The 19612-nt window shown below is 33.2% G+C and overlaps 1 protein-coding gene across 6 annotated transcripts in view; it reads right to left on the bottom strand.

Annotated features, from left to right (window-relative positions):
• Adgrl3 (adhesion G protein-coupled receptor L3) overlaps window positions 1–19612 on the bottom strand; it is a 395548-nt gene that overhangs the window by 210027 nt on the left and 165909 nt on the right. For all 6 annotated transcript variants that reach the window (XM_076865221.2, XM_076865222.2, XM_077110223.1 and 3 more), the window contains one exon: window positions 2556–2636. In XM_076865221.2, the coding sequence (XP_076721336.2) occupies window positions 2556–2636 (81 nt within the window). The remainder of the gene's footprint in view (window positions 1–2555; window positions 2637–19612) is intronic.

Below are 19612 nucleotides of genomic sequence, written 5' to 3'. Positions count from 1 at the left end.
AATGATTCATGGATTATAGAACATGAAAAGAAAGAAGGTAATGTTGTGTTAGTGTGCATGTATATACACACACATCATTCATTTTCAAAATAGAGTTGTTGTTGTTGTTGCTTTATTTTGTGGTACTGGGAACTGAACTCAGGGGTACTCTATCACTGAGCTACATCCCAAGACCTTTTTATTTTTGAGACAGAATCTTGCCTCATTTGCAAAGTTTCTCCTTGAACTTGCAATCCTCCTGCTTCAGTCTCCTGAGTAGCTGAGACTAAAAGGATGCACCACTGTACCAAACTCAAAATAGTTTTAAAACACAATTCCATGTTTACCAATAATTACTTCATGGTCAGAAACACATCCCTAATTTCCCCATCATCCTCTGTCTGAACTGCTGGATAAGCTTCCTCTGCTAATTTCTTCGCTTATCAGATCACTATCTATAGGAAGATCAGAGATGTTTTCTTTATATGAAGAACTGAAATGTTATGATGTAACACATAACTGACTTGGGGGGAAACACCCAAAAGTACTTCATGGTTCTTTTTTTTCCAAACTCCTTAGTAAAGAATACAGAAACCTTCATAGTCTTAATTACATTATTCCATTTTTTTTTCCTCTGTAGAATTGCTCCCATGTTATTGTACATCCAGAATACTACCTTAGAAATACCACACAATTTCATATATCCATGTTTTGGTTCATTCTGTTTCCTTTCTGTAGGATTCCTTTTTCATCCCTGCCTCCTTTCTCTCTTAAAAAACATAAATGCATTTTTCAAAATCTAGACTGTTAGTCATTTGGACAGAAATCACTGGATGAGTTGCCAATATGTGTCAAGCATAGACCAATGGCTGGAGAGAAATAATAATTATGGTACCCTCTGCCCTCCAGGAGCATACAGATAAGAGAGGGAAACATGCATGCTGCTCTATCAAATACAATGCCTTAGTTATAATGGAGGGAAGCACAAAGGCATTTAGAGACAGAGGCACAGAGCTCCTCCCTTCTGAGGAACTGATAATACAGTAGTGCCTTGACAAGCTGGCAGAAATTTATTAGACGAGAGGTAAAAGCCTGGACATAAAACATGCTCAAAAAAAATCAGATCTAATTTTTTTTTTTTAATCAGGTAAGTGATACTTTCCAAAAAAAAAAAAAAAATAAGTTCTGCATTAGCTAAAACCAAAAAGTGACCTTGGGATAAAATTTGAGGACATGTTTAAACAACATTAGTTTTTTTTTTTTTTGAGCCAGGCACAATGGCACACACCTGTAATCCCAGGTGTTTTGAAGGCAGAGCAGGAGAATTTTGAAGATGGAGACCAGCTTGGGCAGTTTAGTAAGACCCTGTCTCAAAAAAATAAAAGGGCTGGGAGCATAGCTCAGAGGTAGAGTGGTCTTGGGTTCCATACCAGTACTGCAGAAAACAAACAAACAAAATTTGCTTTGATCTTTTTTTATGAAACATTTTTTATAAAACATTCTGAAAACCATAGATACGTGCTTCATTCTTTCTTTTTTTCTTTCTTTCTTTATTTTATCAGGGATTGAACCCAGGACACTTAACCATTGAGCCACATCTCCAGCCCACTTTTACTTTTTATTTTGAGACAGTCTCACTAAGTGAATAGGGCTTACTAAGTTGCTGAGGCTACCTTTGAATTTGTGACCCTCATCCTCAGCCTCCTGAGCCTCTGGGATTACAAGCATATGATGCTGTGCCCAGCAGGATAAGTGCTTTTTTAAAAGCACAAAAAACAATTCTCAAATTGTGTTTTTCTTTGGTACTGGGGATTGAAGCCAGGGGCACTTAACCAATGAGCCACATCTCCAGACCTTTTTATTTTTTATTTTGAGACATGGCATTGTTAAATTGCTGAAGCTGGCTTTGAATTTGTGGCTCTCCTTCCTCACCCTTCCAGGTTGCTGGGATTACAGGCATGCACCACCATGCCAAATGTCTCTACTTGTATTTTGAATCATTTAATTTTAACCTTTGGATTTTCATTTTGTATGACTATTCAACAAAGCTTTAACTAAAACATCAAGTGGCACCAATTTGAAAATACATAATTTAATTTTAAAACTAAGTGATTTTAGTAATAATAACATAAATTTTAAATGGAATTACAATAAAATGACAATTTCTAAAAATAAATGTGTCATTATGCTTTTGATCAAGATATTATAATATGAAAGATAGGATAATGGAAAAAAAGAAAATTCTTGTAAAAAAGTAATATTATCTAGTGATCTCAACTTGTCCACCATTAGTTGAATAACTATGGATCCCTGTTTTATGAAGCTGCTGTATTCTGGTTATATTTTGGCTTACAAGTATTCCCCAGAACAATAGCTCACACTTTCAAATATAAGAAAGACTTTCTGTTCCCAGACTACTCATGCACTTTATTTTTTTAATCCCTGCTTTTTAAACAATCACTGCAGTACAAAATACATATTTACAACTAACTGTCTTTAATTACTGAACCTCATCAAAGAATGTTGATCATTGATGAAACTATTGTTTCTTTTATTTTAAATAGGGAAGAACTCACCTCTAATAGGGGGTCTTTCCAGCTCAGAGTCAAGGTGAATTGGTGGAGAGATATAGGAAACCTGTCCATGATGTGCTTGTCCTGTGGACACAAAAGGAAATGTTAAGACATAGAAGCTCTGTCTTATTACGCCTTTTGTTCTTATGATCTCATATTTTCTAGCTCTACATTGAATTAATATTCACTTCAGAGTTTAGACAAATATTTCCAAACATAAATATAGAATAAATCATCCAAACATCGCCCAAATAAATTGTTGCTTCAACAAGTCTTCCTCTCCTTTTATTTAAATTATAAATGTATTATGCAGTGATACTTTAAAAACGAGTTATAAGAAAAATGAAATGGAAAAACTTCAGAGACATAAAAAATTCAAGTTCCCATTTTTTATTGCTAGATTAAACAGATATTAAGTGCTCTGTCAACCTGCTTTCAATATTTGTACTCATTTCATTGCAGAGAAGTAATAAACAATTTGCAAACTGGCACTCAACATACAGATGACACTTTGAGTAACATTTATTTAGACCACTTGACAGCACTGATTAACTTATATTTTACCTTGAGGATTTTCTTCCATTATTTGAATAGATAAAACATTCCTACCTGCTTATTGTATTTGATGGAAAAACAAGAAGGAGTCATAATTTAAAAAGCAAATAGCTGGATTTATTCTCTATTTCTAATAAAGCATTCTATCTGCTCACATACTTAAGTGTAATATGCTTTTTGTCTTATGAGTTTAACTGCAAGTTGATTTGGAAGTCAAAATGGTGATTTAAAAAAACTGTTAGCATTTTCAAGACCACTCTGGACAACACAGTGAGGCCCTGTCTCAGGGGAAAAAAAATGCTAGCTTAAATACAATTTTTTTTCTAATACTTAAAGTAACTATAGTTTATATTGATGATGCAGCAAACCATTAGGATTTTGAGGCAAGGAAGCATAATTACAGAGTCAGTTCATTTTCTAAAGCTGCATTATGTAAAAAAAAAGGTTTGAGTAGAAGTGAAGAATCCACCACTTCCTTTCTACATGGGAATATGCACTTATATTTCTCACATTTACTATAGCAATTTACAGGGTTGTTAATCTCTTTTCCTAAACAAGGAAAGTTAATGATACATAGATTATGATAACAGTTAGAGTAACCTTCCCGTTTCAAGTAATATTTGACTTGTAATAAACTCTGCTGATTCCTCTTATGAGGCACATTTCAAATAATTAATATGGCTCCCTGTTGATAGTAGCTGCTGTTGCTCCCAGCGTTTTCCCAGCTAACAGCAGAGACAGTAGAGAAGCTGTAATATACACAGTCCCTCATAATGGTAACTAAGAATATTGCACATCCACTAGCCATGTTTCAGTGGAATACTAAAGCACTATTATAAAAGGAACAAGTTACCAATTGTGCACTGTTAGCAGTCTATGTTTAATACCGCTTATTAAAAACTTCAGATTATCTTTATTATAAAACCACCTGTTTAGCTAGACTACACACTTGGCTGCAAAGACATTGCTATTTTTAAGTTCCTGATCATTACATATGAATTGATTTGAAACTCTGTGGTTCCTCTAAACAGAAATAATATATATCTTTCACTTTATATTGGCTTGAAACAGCCTCACATATAAAAAAAATATTAATTTCATGTCTACAGGCATAGAGCCTTCAAAATATGACAATAATTACAAAACATCATTTTATTCAACCACTATCACTATGAGGATCATGTACTTTGCTAATATATACATAATTTTAAATTTTAAAAAAAGCAAAGAAGATTAAGTGTCTTGCTCAGGCACATACAACCAATAAAAAGCAAGTCCACAATGTTTTGACTACAAATCTGGTGTTTTAATTTATATCATAATACGTTTCTCAAAGAAAATCTCATTATACTAAACCTTGGGAAAATCATACATACAGAATTTAGTGATGAAACTCTGTCAAGTAAGAGCTTTTGGAACTATCTCCCTTACTCAGGCTGAAGTAAGCAGTTCAGTCAAATGCCACATTTGCTTCTCTTCTGGGGATGAGCAAAGAGCTTCAAGGGTGCTCAATACAGATACTCTAAGTAGCACACAATCACACAGATATGTCTATTTCCCAGATGGGTGAGAGGGATAGCAAACAGGCAAGGGAATGAGGTGATGGATGGTCAAGACCTGAAGCCGGTTTTCTAAAATCTTTATTTTCGTTTCAAGGAGAAATCTAGCTGACCGCAAATTGTTGTGTGTCAAGGAAAGTCAAAGTGGTTGGAATGGACAGAGACTTAAGGCTTAGAGGGAGGCCAGAAAGACAGCAATAGTTTTAAATTTGTTGATAAGAGAGTTCTGATGCACAGAATAAAAGCTATTAAAGATTTAAATTTTACTTTATGTCAGGGACACTCAGTTTTTTATCCACAGAATACTTGATTATTAATAGAGCCTGTTCTAATCTGTGGCTAACTAAGGAAATGCTTCCTAGAGAAGTAGTCACTCTTCATCAGGAGGTACACATCAGAACATGGGGAGAGGGCTGTGTACAGTGAGAAGACTCCATTCCCTCTGCAAGCTCTATTTAACTCCTTAAGAATTACTGTAAACAAACTAGTAATTATGACAAAATCATAAATAAATTCCAAAGCATTTATCTTAGATGTGATGGTGAATAATTTCAACTAAAAATATGATCAGGACTAGGGATGTAATGGTGAATAATTTAAACTAAAAATGTGATCAGGACTGGGGATGCAGCTCAGTGACAGATGATTGCCTAGCATGAATGAGGCCTTGGGTTCAACCCACAGCAATAAAATGTTAAAAGAAAAAAAAATAGCAGTCAGTTCAAAAGGAACTTCAGGAGGTAAAAAGAACGACAGACATACTGTTTTAAAAGATTTCACTAGAATACTCTCACATAGAGAACATATTTACTCTTGTTCATCATTTTCTCCTCCTGACCCTGTTTTCATAGTAGCTTGCCCAGTACTTGTATTCATAGCTTTATATATTCAAACATGTGATATGCTACATCTGTTATTGCTCTTACTGTTCAAATATTAAAAGTACATATTCTTTCCATTTTTCTCTAGAATTTATTCCATTTTTCCTGATTTTTAAAAACAACAATGAGTCATATTGAGATTTTGATTAGAATTACATTGATTCAAGGACTGGGAATATAGCTCAGTGGTAGAATACTTATGTGGCATGTATGAGATCATGAGTTCAATTCCCACCTCCACAAAAACAATACAAAACTCACATTAACTTTATAAATTAATTCGGAAAATAACATTAAAAATTTATGACCTTGATATTTAAAAAAAAGCATATTACTGTGTAAATTATTTTTAGCAAACAGAAATTAGTTTTGAAGCTTTCTGTATGTAGAATATAGAAATATTTTTATTAATTTTAAGTATTTGAATGTCCCTCTTTATGAATAAAATTTTAAAACTTTCTTATAACTTTCATAAAAAAAATATTCTGTGGGAAGTCCTGGAGTTTGTCATTTATTTGGTTCATAGTGGGTGGGTCCATTCATTAAAAATTCTTGATAGTTTTTGCTAAAATTATTAGTTATTCACTCTGACCTTCCTAGCTCTATGAAGCTGAGAATGCACTAAAGATAATATTTTAATAGTTTTCTATCGTATTTGATTCTTGCACAAAATATACTTCCAAATTAAGATTCATCTTATGAATCTTTTAGTATTTAAATCTTTTGTGCTGCAGAATTTCAATTTTAAAGGTTAACTTCAATGGTTATGCAATTTAGAAGACTGAGTTTCCTGGTGCTGCTGATTCAGCTGCCATTTTAATTTTAGTTCCTATGAAGTACATAAAAAAACAAACATGATTAATGACAAGTTTCATAAAATAATTAAAAAGGAAAAGAAAAGAAATAAAAGCTTCATTCTTATAGTTGAGGAACCTAGAAGATGAAGGGGACCAGAATATTCTACCCTATTATGTGCCACTTTGGGATAAGGATTACATTGAGCTGAAGGCAACTGAGAATGAACATTTTTCTGAAGAGTTCTCTGCCCTCTGCTCAGCTGTCTAAAATCAAGGTAGGAATTTCCCTTTGAGGAAGTGTCCCTCCCCAGACATCCTAGTACCTGAAAAGAAGAATGACCCATATTGAAGATGGGAGCCAGAAGCAAGATGATTTTATATAAACACAGCCTACAAAAATCATCCTTATCTTCCATTAGTTCCATCTATTTTCTAGTCGATTCCTTAAGATTTATTGTTCTTCAAAGCCCAAATTCTCTTTGCTATGTTAAAAAACATATAAATTGTTGAACGTAACCACTTATTTGAATTTCACTTCTTTCTGTGAACTTCCATGTGTATAAATGTTGATAAAAATTGCATGCCTTTTATCCCGTTAATCTGTCTTTTGTTGGTTTAATTCTCAAACCTTCAAATACTTATGCTAAGAGAGTAGGGGAAGAGATTTCTCTAGAAAACACAAAATCAGTGGCAATAGGAAAAAAAAATAGCGGTTAACTTCTGAATTAGACTTTATTCACATTTACTCTAGGGAAAAAGGATACATTTGCATGATTATACATATATATGTATATTTATACACATACATATACATGTATCTACATTGATATATAATTTATATACCTTAAAATTCAGTCATTAATATATACAATTCAGTGATTTTTAGAATATTCATAGTTGTGAAATAAAACAGCACAATTAATTTTAGAGTATATTCATCACTACAAAAAGAAATCCCAAGTCCATTAGCTGTCACTCTCTGTTTATTTTCACTCTATCAGTGTTCTAGGCAACTGCTCATCTACTTCCTGTCTCTAGAGATTTGCCTATTCTGAACATTTCATATGAAATTATATAGTAGGTCATCTTTTATGATCAGGACATTTTACTCAATGTATTTGTTCAAAACTTATCCATTTTTGAAGGATAAATCTTTCTTTTTGTTGCCAAATAATATTCTATTATATAAACAGCTCATGTTTTATTCATCCAGTTAACAACTGATGGGCATTTGGCATAATTTTCACTTTTGGGCTACTATAGCAACACTACTAAGACCTTTCACGCTCACGTTTTAGTATGAATTTCTCTTGGATGTATACTCCAAAATGGAATTACTGCATCATATAGTAATTGCATGTGTATACTTTTTTTTTTTTTTTCTTTTTTAGTACTGGGTTTTGCACTGGGGGCACTTAATCACTGAGTCACATCCACAGCCCTTTTTTTATTTTTTATTTTGAGACAGGGTCTCACTAAGTTTTTATTTTTTATTTTGAGACAGGGTCTCACTAAGTTTTTTAGGGCCTTGCTAATTTACTGAGGCTGGCTTTGAACTTTCGATCCTCCTCCTCAGCCTCCTGAGTCACTGGGATTACAGTCATTCAGTACCTACTGACCCTGGCTACATGTGTATACTTTTGAGGATCTATCAGGTTGATCTCAAAAGAAGCTGTACCATTTTACTCTTCACATCAATGGGTAAAGTCTTGATTATTATGGAGATGCTTTTCAGAGTCTTTCTTTTTGACCTAAGATGGTAGAATACTAAAGTCTTGGTTGATCAGATTTTGAAATAATTAATATTAAGGTGACTGATATCTGGAAAAGAAACAATCTCCCCAACTATAGAAAGATAAAGCAGATAGTGTGGCCTGGGGTTGTATAGTTCATCTATAGTGAGAGGGTAAAAGCAGAGAATAATCTAGCAAATAGAAGGGAAAAAAAAAAAAAGAGCAACTCGTGTTCTGAAATGAAAATGTGAACTATTCAGTGCCAGGTATGCCAAAGAGGTAGAAATTGCAAGGGTCTGGTCAACAGAGCCTAGTAGCAAAATCCAAAGGCTATTATGGATTCCAAAAAAGCCATTATTCTTCTATCTTCAATCTCTTTTTCAACTTTCATTTAATTTCTATTTCATTGAAGAACCCTGTGCAATTTCTACTAAAGTTCAAATATAGAAAGGATTTGACCAGCATTCGGTAGAGGAAAAGGCTTTTCTCTCTTTCTACTGTCAATACTTCACCTGCACATCTGAGCACAGAAATACATTTATAGAACCACAGAATTTGGAAGGAGAAAGACATTTGATAGCTTGCAGTCCGAAACCCACATTTTAAAATGAGGAGGCTGACATTTTGAGAAGCTGAAGACTTTTTTTGAAAGTCAAGTCAAGGTGGTGGTTGTTAAGAGTGATGTCAGAGACAGTGAGAAAGAGGATGCTTTATAGCCAGCCTGCAGCCGCCTCCCTCTAAAGCCTCCCAGGAAAAGACATTATTTTCTAGGTATATAAGCTGTGATCTTTCAGGTGTGTTGAGATAATAAAAATGTTGGGAGCTATTTATTTGGGAAAATAAGTATTTGTTCTCTTTATAAGGCCATGTCTACAAAGTAAAGGCAATTTAACCTCAGGTAAGATCATGAGCTGGAAGCAGGGCTTCCTATGCTGGTATACAGATCCTGCCATTAGCCACTTAACCCAGCAAAGTAAGTATCAAGTTCCTCAAGTTCTATGTGCAGCAATTTCCTCATTTGTATCATGGAATTATAAAACCACTGACTTCACAGGGTTGGCACGAGCATTAAGTGGATTTATATGTACATATGGAGTAATTAGAACAGTGTTTGGTGCATAGTACTTGGTAATATTTATCTATTTTAATTACAGATTCATTCTTCCATTAATTACTTAATCTGCCACAGGTGCCTTTCTCAGTGGTTTGCACTCACCACAAACCAAAATAAAAGTGATAATCCATATCCTTATGTAGAGGGAGACAGAAAAAGAGCAATACACATAATTACACCAACTACATTATGTGTTTGAGATACTAAGGGCAATGGAAAGGACTTAGAATGAATTAGAGGGAATCTGGAGTGGAATGGTCAGGTTGCCAGTTTTTCACAGTGTGCTCAGGAAAGGCCTAGTTTAATTTCCATGAACAGTACTTGGAGAGTTCACCAGATGACCAGTGATAGTATCTGACTTTGATAAGAAACTCTAAAAAGATAAAAAGAAAGATATGGGCTCAAATCTAATTTTGTTTTAATCACCTAGTTTTAGCTTTCTATTTATTTTGTGCTGCTGGGGATCAAACCCAGGACCTTATGTATGGTAGGTGAAAAAAGGTCAGCTTTTTATCACTGGGATGGATACCTGTGAAAAATCAATTTATAAGGAGGAAAGGTTTATTTTTGCTCACAGTTTCAGAGGTTTTCATTCCACGGTCACATGGCCCTCTTGCTTTTGGCTTGTGGCAAGGCAGTACATTATGATAGGAGCAAGGGACAGTCAGGAAGTGAGGGAGAGAGAGAGGGGCCAGCATCCAAAGACTCCCCTCAAGCGCATGTCCCAAATGATATAAATGCCTTCCATTAAGTCCTACCTCCTATGTGATCCACTGCCTCTCAATATCCCTACAGAGTAGTGACCAGGCCTTTAGTATACGGGCCTTTGGGGGATGTTTCAGATCCAAACCATAATATTGGCCTCCTGCTCTACTATTGAATAACACCCCCAGCCCTCAAATCTAAACTTAATAATGAAGACAAAGGGTTAAATATACTGGTTTTATATACTTTTTCCTAACCCATTTAATTTATTTCAAATTCTATTCCTATAACATCAGAATATTAATAACATCACCACTGACCATTGGTTAAAAAGACATGATAAAATACAATTATATACAATTGGGAAAATGAACATAACTTCCTTATTAAAATAAAAACACAGTTAGTATCATAAAATCTCCATTGGCTTCTTCAGTTACACTATTTTCAACTAAATTTTTCTTCATTTCAATATAGTGTTATAAACAAGTTTAATGGTTTACAGCCCTCCAGATACATTCATGCCTCTTTTTTTTGGTTGTTGTTGTTTGTTTGCTTTAAATTTTCCAACTGTTGATCTTGATAATTTTGCTGTAGAGATATGACACTTTCCCCCTTTAAAGACTGTAAAGGAAATGCCACATTTTTGCTCCTGGGGTTTTTAGTAATGTTAACATTTTGCTTTTACAAACTTTAGGATGATAGTACATTATGTCTCTGTGTTCTACTACAATAATGATACCAGGTGGGAATAAGGGAATTGATACTAAGCTGTATTTAAGAATGGCATATGGAATTTTTCTGAAAGTAGCTAAACCTCCTGAAAAAAAGTTTACTTTATTGTTGAAGATCATCTCTGCTGCTGATAAAACAAAATACAAAAGGTCAATGTGTTGTTTGGGCTTGTGGAAAATCAAGCATGCCTAGCATTATAACTGCTTTTCTTTTTGTCATCAAATCCCACTCTAACTATAACCATCTGGCATTTATAAAGTCAGCTTTTCAGGTGACAATGTAACCACAAATCAAAAGTAATCATCAAAGAAAAGACTTGTAAAGTTGCCAATTGGTTTTTTTTCCCCATCCACTTCATCATATTAATCACACATTTTTAGTGAATCTAGAGAAACACAGAAAAGGTACCACAGAAACAACTACATGCTTGACTTATCCAGGAAATAAGTCATTGATGGAGGGGCAAAGGGCACTGATGGACTTCTCCTTGCTGGGTATCTCTGTAACACTCTTTCCACACAGAAAACAAATGGTAACTTGTGATAAGTGTGTGTATGTGTGCATATCATTCAGCAAATATTTCTCCACTGCACAGTCCTACTCTGCGGCCAGTATTAAGGATTCCATGAGAACAAGATAAACATCATCTGTCCACTGACAGACTTGGGTCTAGATGCAGGACTAAGCAATCATAGCATAGTACGATATGCGTACCTTATTAGAGGTGGGGGAGAAGAGCACAAGGAGGGTACCTAAATGATGTGAGGGAATGAGGGCAAAGCAGAGGTCTGCAGGAAGGGCAAGTGGGGGTCTAGTGGAAACCATGGCAGAGTGCGGTGAGGCAGAAGGAACGTTAGGGGTGAATGGAGCTTAGAAAGGAGATGATTACAGAATTGCCAACAATTTTAATCATGTACTAAAAAGGATCAAATTAAGAATGTGTTCCTCTCATCCAGCTTCAGCAATAGTTAATTAAGGGCCTATATGGTTTCATTTTTTTCCTCCCATGCCCCCAGGCCAGAATATTTTGAACCAAATTTTTGAACCAAATAAACATCATATAATGTCATCTAAAATTATTCAAGTATGTATGTATCACATAATATAAAGGTTTAAGAATGACCACACTATCCTTACTATATCTAAAAATTAAGAAGATACATTATGAAAATTGAATCCAATGTGAAATTCAAAGAAGTAATTGTTGGGGGGAAAATCAACAAATCTGAAAGACACAGAAGTAGCCCAGTTTGCCAAATATCACATTGGTCCTCGTATTGAAATTGCAGTGGAATAAGGAATATTTTTTTTATTTATGATGAATTTCAGGTACTCAAAGATATAGAGGAGACTCTATAAAACCACACAAACACTTTTCTTTCTTTCACGAGCATGAAAAATGGACTAAGTGGTTAAAAGATGAATGTTGAATTTTAGTAGCACAATTTAAAAAATATTCCATGAAGTCTTAAAAACCAATTGTAGCAAATATTACAAGGAAAAAAAATAGAATTGCAAACATTCTGGAAATAGAATTGCAAGCCGGCAAAGAACTCAGAATACTTCCCTGAATCTCTAGTTTTCACTTTGTAGTTCTTATAAACAGGAACGAACACATTAGAAAATTGTGGGTCATTTAATGAAAATGATTATTTTTCTAAAAGCCGAATACTAAGAAGCACTATGTAAAATAAATATTATTTCCCATTAACAACAAAACAAAACAACTAAAGTTCCTTAAGGTTAAGAACATTGTCAAAAGTTATACAATAGTGTATAAGGAAATCAGATTGCAAATCCAGGGACCATGTGCTTACTTTACAACCCACTGCTCCACATTTTATACAAATACTCACTTTTGGGGCTGGGAATATAAGTTCAGTGGCACATTATTTACCTGGGATCAATTCTCAGCATCAAAGAAAGTAAAAAATAAAATACCCAGAAGAGGCAAATATGCTATAATTTCTGAAACATTAAAAAAAATTCAGTTCTCATTTCCAGGCTGCCTAAAATTAAGTTTACATTACTTAAAGACTAAATTGTAGAACCCATGGAATTCTAAATGTAACTTTTTCTCAGACAATGAGCAGAACATCATATTCTACTTACAAGAGGACAGGTATATTAGCCATCCCTTGGCATTGTTTTTAAAATTTTTGAAGGAGGGCTTAAACTTTAGGGTTTGCTAATGAAGAACCACTGTGATTTTTAAAAACTGGAAAAAGGACCTTTAAAATGACTCCATCCATAACCCACACTCCCACAACAATTCTATTTCTTATCAGTAAGTCACTTAGTTCATAATTTGTATACAGATGAGTGAGAAAAAAATATTTTACTATGGAAGAGGTCAATATTTGGGCCTTTTGCATTGTGGGCACTAGTGTTTAGTATAGGGAGCTGTGACAAAGAAATGCCAAAATTTAGGTAACAGGAAAGAATTAATCAGCAGAACTATGCTGTGAGCATGAAGATCAGGGTCAATGATTCCATTTTATTAAAATAATACAGAAATACAAAAGGCCATTCCCACATTTTGTTTAAAATAGAGTAATTCTGATTTAAGAATTAAAGCTACCTTACATATTTTGCTCATACCTTATGCTAGGCAGAATAACGGTTTTCCAAAGAAGTCTTTTATAACCCCTGGAATTTATGCATATATTACATTATATAACAGAAGGCATTTTGCAGATGTGAGTAAGATTAAGAGCAGGAGATTGTGCTATGAAATCACATGAGACCTTTAGAGTAGAAGTGGGAGGCAGAACAGTAGGCCAAGGACATGAAAGCCACTGCTGGCTTTGAAGATGGAGAAAGGAAGCCAGAACCAAGGAACAGTGACTGCTTCTAGAAATTGAAAAAGACAAGGAAATACATACATCCCAGAATATATAAAAAAAATTTTGATTTTTAGCCTAATGAGACCATTGTCAAGCACCTGTCTTGGAGAATTGTAAGATAATAATAATAAATTTATATTATTTAAGCCTCTAAGAGTAATTTGTTTTTTAAGTGATAGACAATTAATATATAGCTTAATAACTGTTTCAAATCTAAAAAAGCCTATTATTAAAATTATTTAAATAGCTATAACAGGTATATGGGACATATTCAACTTGGACAAAATGAAAGCATCTAACCAACATCATTTTTCTCCTCCCACCAAGCAATTTCTTTTACTAGTATCATTAAAATCTTTCTGGAGTTATTTTATGCCCTTATAAAACACACACACACACACACACACACACACACACACACACTTATTTCAATTGCTGCCATACTAGAACTTAACTGATATTCTGCATTGTGTCAAGCCTGCTTTAAATGTTAATTGTAGAACTTCTACTATTTAACCACTATACTACAGATCCCTGCATTACATTATTAAGAATGTATCATGACCCAAAATGTCACCAGTGGCCCAGTTAACTTGACACTCTTTTAATTAAAATTAGGGAACATTTTTATAAGGCAATGTAATAATGATGACTGCAACAAAATTATAAGTATAAAACACAATGATATATAATGAGATGCTTAATTAGACAAAGCAAAAAAAATGAAAGAGACGGAATAGTCTCTTGAGAATTCATTTGAACAAACAACTTTAATTTATAGAAAAGGAAACAGGCCTAGGCAAGTGATGAGAAACCCTAAGTTCAACCAATGGTGAAAGGAAGAAAATTATGTTACTAGTCTTATGACTTTTGTTTATGTGCTCATTCCTCTTTTTCTTTTTATGATAACAAATACTTATATAAAGTTTAGAAAATTGATTGACTAATCAATTTTTAAAATGTTACAATATGTGAATAAAGGTTTTTTTATGAAAGAAATATTTAGAGTCAATGTACCTGTTTTGAAATAATCTATGCAGAGACTTACTACGAGATTGTAATTAATAGTGAACACAGGAGTACCAGCATCTAGCACAGAAAACTAAATAAATGTGGTTTCTTTACCCTTGCTGTCCCTTTAACAAATATTTCCTTTTGGGTTGTTGCAATGCTGTTTTTGTGCATTTTGACATCTTACCATTAGTGAAAATTTCAGTAAACAAACAAAAAGGAAAAATAAGCAATGTAATTTAAAATTTTCAATTAATTTAATTTTTGTTATTGTTAATGGACCTTATTTATTTATTTGTATGTAGTCCTGAGAATCAAACCCAATGCCTCATACATGATAGGCAAGTGCTCTGCCACTAAGCCACAACCCCAGCACCTAAAGTTTTTTAATAATTTATTTTGTAGAGGAACACAATTGAGAAATAAATTTTTGGATTGAGTTCTAATCAATCTTCCTTTCTTGTTTGTACCAGGAATTGATCTCAGGGCCTTGCCTACGCTAGGCAAGTATTCTACCACTAGCCATCCCCATGCCCATTTTTAAATTTTGAGACTAGGGCCAACTCATTTGCTTAGGCTGGCCTTCATCTTCTAACCCTCCTTCCTCAGGGTCTTGAGTAGCTAGGATTTACAGTTATGTGTCATCACGCTGTGGAATCTTGAATGTTTGTTATGTTCTTCTGACACTCAGAATTTGTATAATGAGATATTAAAATCTAGGCATGATTAGCTAATAATTAAAATTTTCTGAAATGTAATGTTTTTGTTTCTAGATAATATTCAGATATTTCATAGTGTTTTAAGAATGACATAACATTCAGCACAGGACTGTGAGAATGAAGTATTTTTTATCTTCTTGATGATATAGGTCTGTTCAAGAATAAGCCACTCACAAATTGTAAATTATTTTTAAATCATCTCATCATATTTTATCCTGTAGCTTATAAAGACTGAGCAGAAGAATAATTCAACACAAAAAAATGACAAAGAAAAAAACCATGAATGAGTTATCATTAGTCCCTATGCTTTCTCAATCATTCATCTGGACAATATTTAATGAGTGCTCCTATATGATTGATACCAAGTACTGGAGATACATTGGTAAACTCTTAATTTTAGGAACTTATAATCAGAGAAATAAAATTATGAACTTTAACTTGTAAATACATTTGGTAAAGAGATCACAATAAATACGTGCGTGACTCAGAGTAGGTGTTCAATAATGTTTATCATTGCCATTACTTGTCTATAAAAAAGCAAAAAATAACTGTCATAACTGAGAAGTAAAGTCTCTTGGTTTACTCAGGAAATGCTGAAAGAAGAATGAACACAAGTGAATACTGTCAATCTGTAAGTCAAAGAGAAGTCTCATACTTCTCTTGTATATTTTTTTAACTCAACAGTGAAATCTATAGAACATTGAAGAAAGAAACTAAAGACCTCAGAAGTTGAAAAAACCACCCATGTTCATGGATAGTCAAAATTAGTATTGTTAAAATGGTCATACTACCAAAAGTAATATATAGATTCAAAATACCAATGGCACTCATCAAAATACCAATGACATTCTTCATAGAACTATTTGGAAGAAAAAAAAGACCCAGAATAGCCAAAGCATTTCTAAGCAAAAACAAGCAATGTTTAAGGCATCACATACCTGACTTCAAATTATACCCTAGGGTTTTAGTAACAAAAACTGCATGGTACTAGCAAAAAAACCAGATACATAGGCAAATGGTATAGAATGGAAGGCACAGAGACAAATCTAAGTCATCCAATCCTTAACTGTGCCAAAACACACATTAGAGAAAAGACAGCCTTTTCAACAAATGGTGCTGGGGAAATTGTTTATGCATATGTGGAAGAAAGAGACTTAGACCCTTATTTTTCACCCTTCACAAATATCAACTCAGAATTGATGAAAGTCCTAGGAATTAGACCAGAAACTATGCAACTCTTAGAAGAAAATGTAGGGTCAACACTTTAGCATGTAGGCACAGGCAACAACTTTCTCAATAGGACCTCATAAAGCCCAGGAAATAAAGACAAGAATTGGTAAATGAGATGCCATCAAATTAAAAGCTTCTGCACAACAAAGGAAATAATTAGAAATGTGAAGATAGAAAATACAGAATTAGAAAAAATCTATGGTAGATATTCTTATAACAGAAGATTAATATTTACAATATATAAAGAAGTCAGCACTAAAGACAAAAACAAAATAACCCCCCAAATAAATGTGCAAATGAATTAGATACTTCTCAAAAGAAGGAATAAAAATATCCAATAAATATATGAAGAAATGTTCAACATCATTAACAATAGGGAAATGCAAAGGAAAAAATATATGAGATTTCATTTTGCACCACTCAGAATGGCAGTCATCAAGAATATGAAGGATTATAAATGCTGCAGTAGATGCAGGGGAAAAAGGTATACTTTTACACTGTTGGTAGGGTTGTACATTAGTACAGCCATGCTGAAAATCAGTATGAAGTTTCCTCAAAAGCCTAGGCATAGAACCAACATAGGACCTAGGTATACCATTCCTTGGTATTTATCCTGAAGAATTAAAGTCATCATACTATAATGGTACATGTATACTCATGTCTATAGTGGCACAATTCAGCATAGCCAAACTGTGGAACCATCTGTGGATGAATGGATAAAAAAAATGTGGTACATATACACAATGGAATTTTATTAAAACATAAAGGAAATAAAATTATGTCATATGCAGGAAAATAGATGGAACTTGAAAACATGGTGTTAAACAAAATAAGCCAAATTCCAAAGATTATGGGGCCGCATGTTTTCTCTCATATGTGGAAGCTACAGAAGGAAAAGGAAAAGAAAGGTGGTGGTGGTGGTGGTGATTCTATGAAAATTAAAAGGGAGATCAGCAGAATAGAGGAAAGGGATGAGGGAATGAATGCCAGGAGGGGAGGGAGGGGAGAGTGCTGAGGAGTTATATTGGACAAATTATATTGTTATATTGTGTGCATATATGAATAAGTGACAATGCCCACCATGATATAAAAATGTATAATGCATTAATAAAAAATGTGGAAAAAATTCTCAACATGTACATGTATAATGACATAGTCATAGGGTCAAAATAAGAGGTTTTGACAAGAAAAAAATACATATATATACATATATATATATATATATATATATATGGATATGGATATATATATATATATAGGTGTGTGTATAAAGATTTGTATGTGAAATTAACTGTTGTTTTAAAAAACAAAGTGACTTGGGATGCTTATTTTACCTACAATTGGGTCAAAATCAATGTGGTCTGTGAAATGCCAGGAAGCAAGTTCCACAGAATTTGCCAGCATGTTAGTTGATTGAAGTCAATATATACCCTCCAATGACTTGTATACAGAAATTTCCATGCAAAGATATTGCAGAAACTTACAGAAATGGGATTTGAATGACCAAAGCATAAGACCAAATAGGTACATAGAGTTATAAAAGAATATGAATATTTTCCCAGGATGATGGTAGTCAATTTTATCACCTTATTCTTTTCAAGATACTTTAAAATATATCATTGTATAGAATGAAACTGCCTGTAGTGAAATTTTGACAACTCCCCTCTGAGTGCTAAAATGTTGTCAGCTGAAAAATCTGAACTCTTTTGTGCAAATTGTTCTTTTTTGACAGATTTATCCTACTTTTATGTTTGCGGTCTTAATCAAAGGATTTCAGAAAATGAACTTAGCTTTACACTCAAAGAACAGGAAGCACTGTACGCATAATTTGGAGGTACTAGGTATTCATATTATAGTTATCTATACAAGTGAAAATTGTCATAGAAGTGAAAATGTTTTAAAATAGTAGTATAGAATTTCATTGATTTGAAGATACTATATATAATATTTTAATCGAAATATAGCTCTATTTAGACACAGCTATTTTCATATTTGTCAAAAGGATATAATATTGAATTATTATAATTAAACATAAAATTAAATTAATCACTTGGCTTTATCTCTATTCTGGTTCTTTTTTTTTTTTTTTTTTTTTGCAAGACCAGCTTCAAATCCAGGGTCACATACAAGGGACAGTGCTCTATAACTGAGTCATATACCCATCACTACATTTCAAAGTAATTACTAAAAAAAAAAAGGAGAGTGAGTGGATGAATGAGATATTACAGTAAAAGAACAGATGGATGGAGCTTAGATAAGTATTGAGAAATACCTATCTAATAACATGTACCAACTGATGTTCATTAAAATTCCAGTGAATATCTAACATAGGAGTAAGTAGAAGTTGAGACAATAGAATGAAATTCATAGTTTGGAATTTCAAGATGAATCTTAAAGAATGCCTTTGCTTTTTCCATTATTCTAAGTTTGCATGATTTTTTTTCAAATGACTTCTGCATGAAATATCAAATATAATTAATTTAAAATCATTTATTGCATGCTTTAACAAATAATTCATCTATGAGATAAAAGTTTTGACAAGAATTATCACTGAGGAATTTTCATTGTTTTTGTTTCATTCTAATGTTTTAAAGATGCTCATTGACACAAAAAATGTTACAAACAGGAATGTAAATGAGAATATTCTGCATATCATAGTCTTATTCTTTTCTGCAGACTTCAAGTAAATCGTATGCAATAGATATTTTAGCTTGCATCAATAGGATTAAAAATGCTAATTTTTATTCATAAGGGATTTATCTCTTAAGATTCATATTTGGGTACTCAAGCAAAGAAGAAATAAAAATGAATTGAAGGATATCTTTATATAAACACAAAAATCTCTAACAAATATAAGTTTAGATTTTAAAAAATTGTCTAGAAGAATATAAGTCTAAAGCATTCTTTTGCTTCAAGATCCATATACTCTTCACTACTATGAATCTTGCAGCTCAGTGGTAGACCACTTGCTTAGCATACATGAGGTCTGGATTTGAGCCCCACCTCAATAAGCAAATATATAAATGAACATAAATAAATATTTTAAAAATTTAAAAGGAGGCTAAGGCATAGGTCATTAGTAGAGCATTTGTAAGGTCCTAGGTTTGATCCCAACACTGAAAAAAAAAGTTTGGGAGGGCTTAATCTCTAGTATTTCCTAAAATCTGAAAGCAGA

Source organism: Callospermophilus lateralis, chromosome 8 (genome assembly GCF_048772815.1).
Source record: "Callospermophilus lateralis isolate mCalLat2 chromosome 8, mCalLat2.hap1, whole genome shotgun sequence".
NCBI lineage: Eukaryota > Metazoa > Chordata > Mammalia > Rodentia > Sciuridae > Callospermophilus > Callospermophilus lateralis.
Note: the sequence above shows the minus strand (reverse complement) of the source record. Positions and strands in the feature narration are given on the sequence as shown.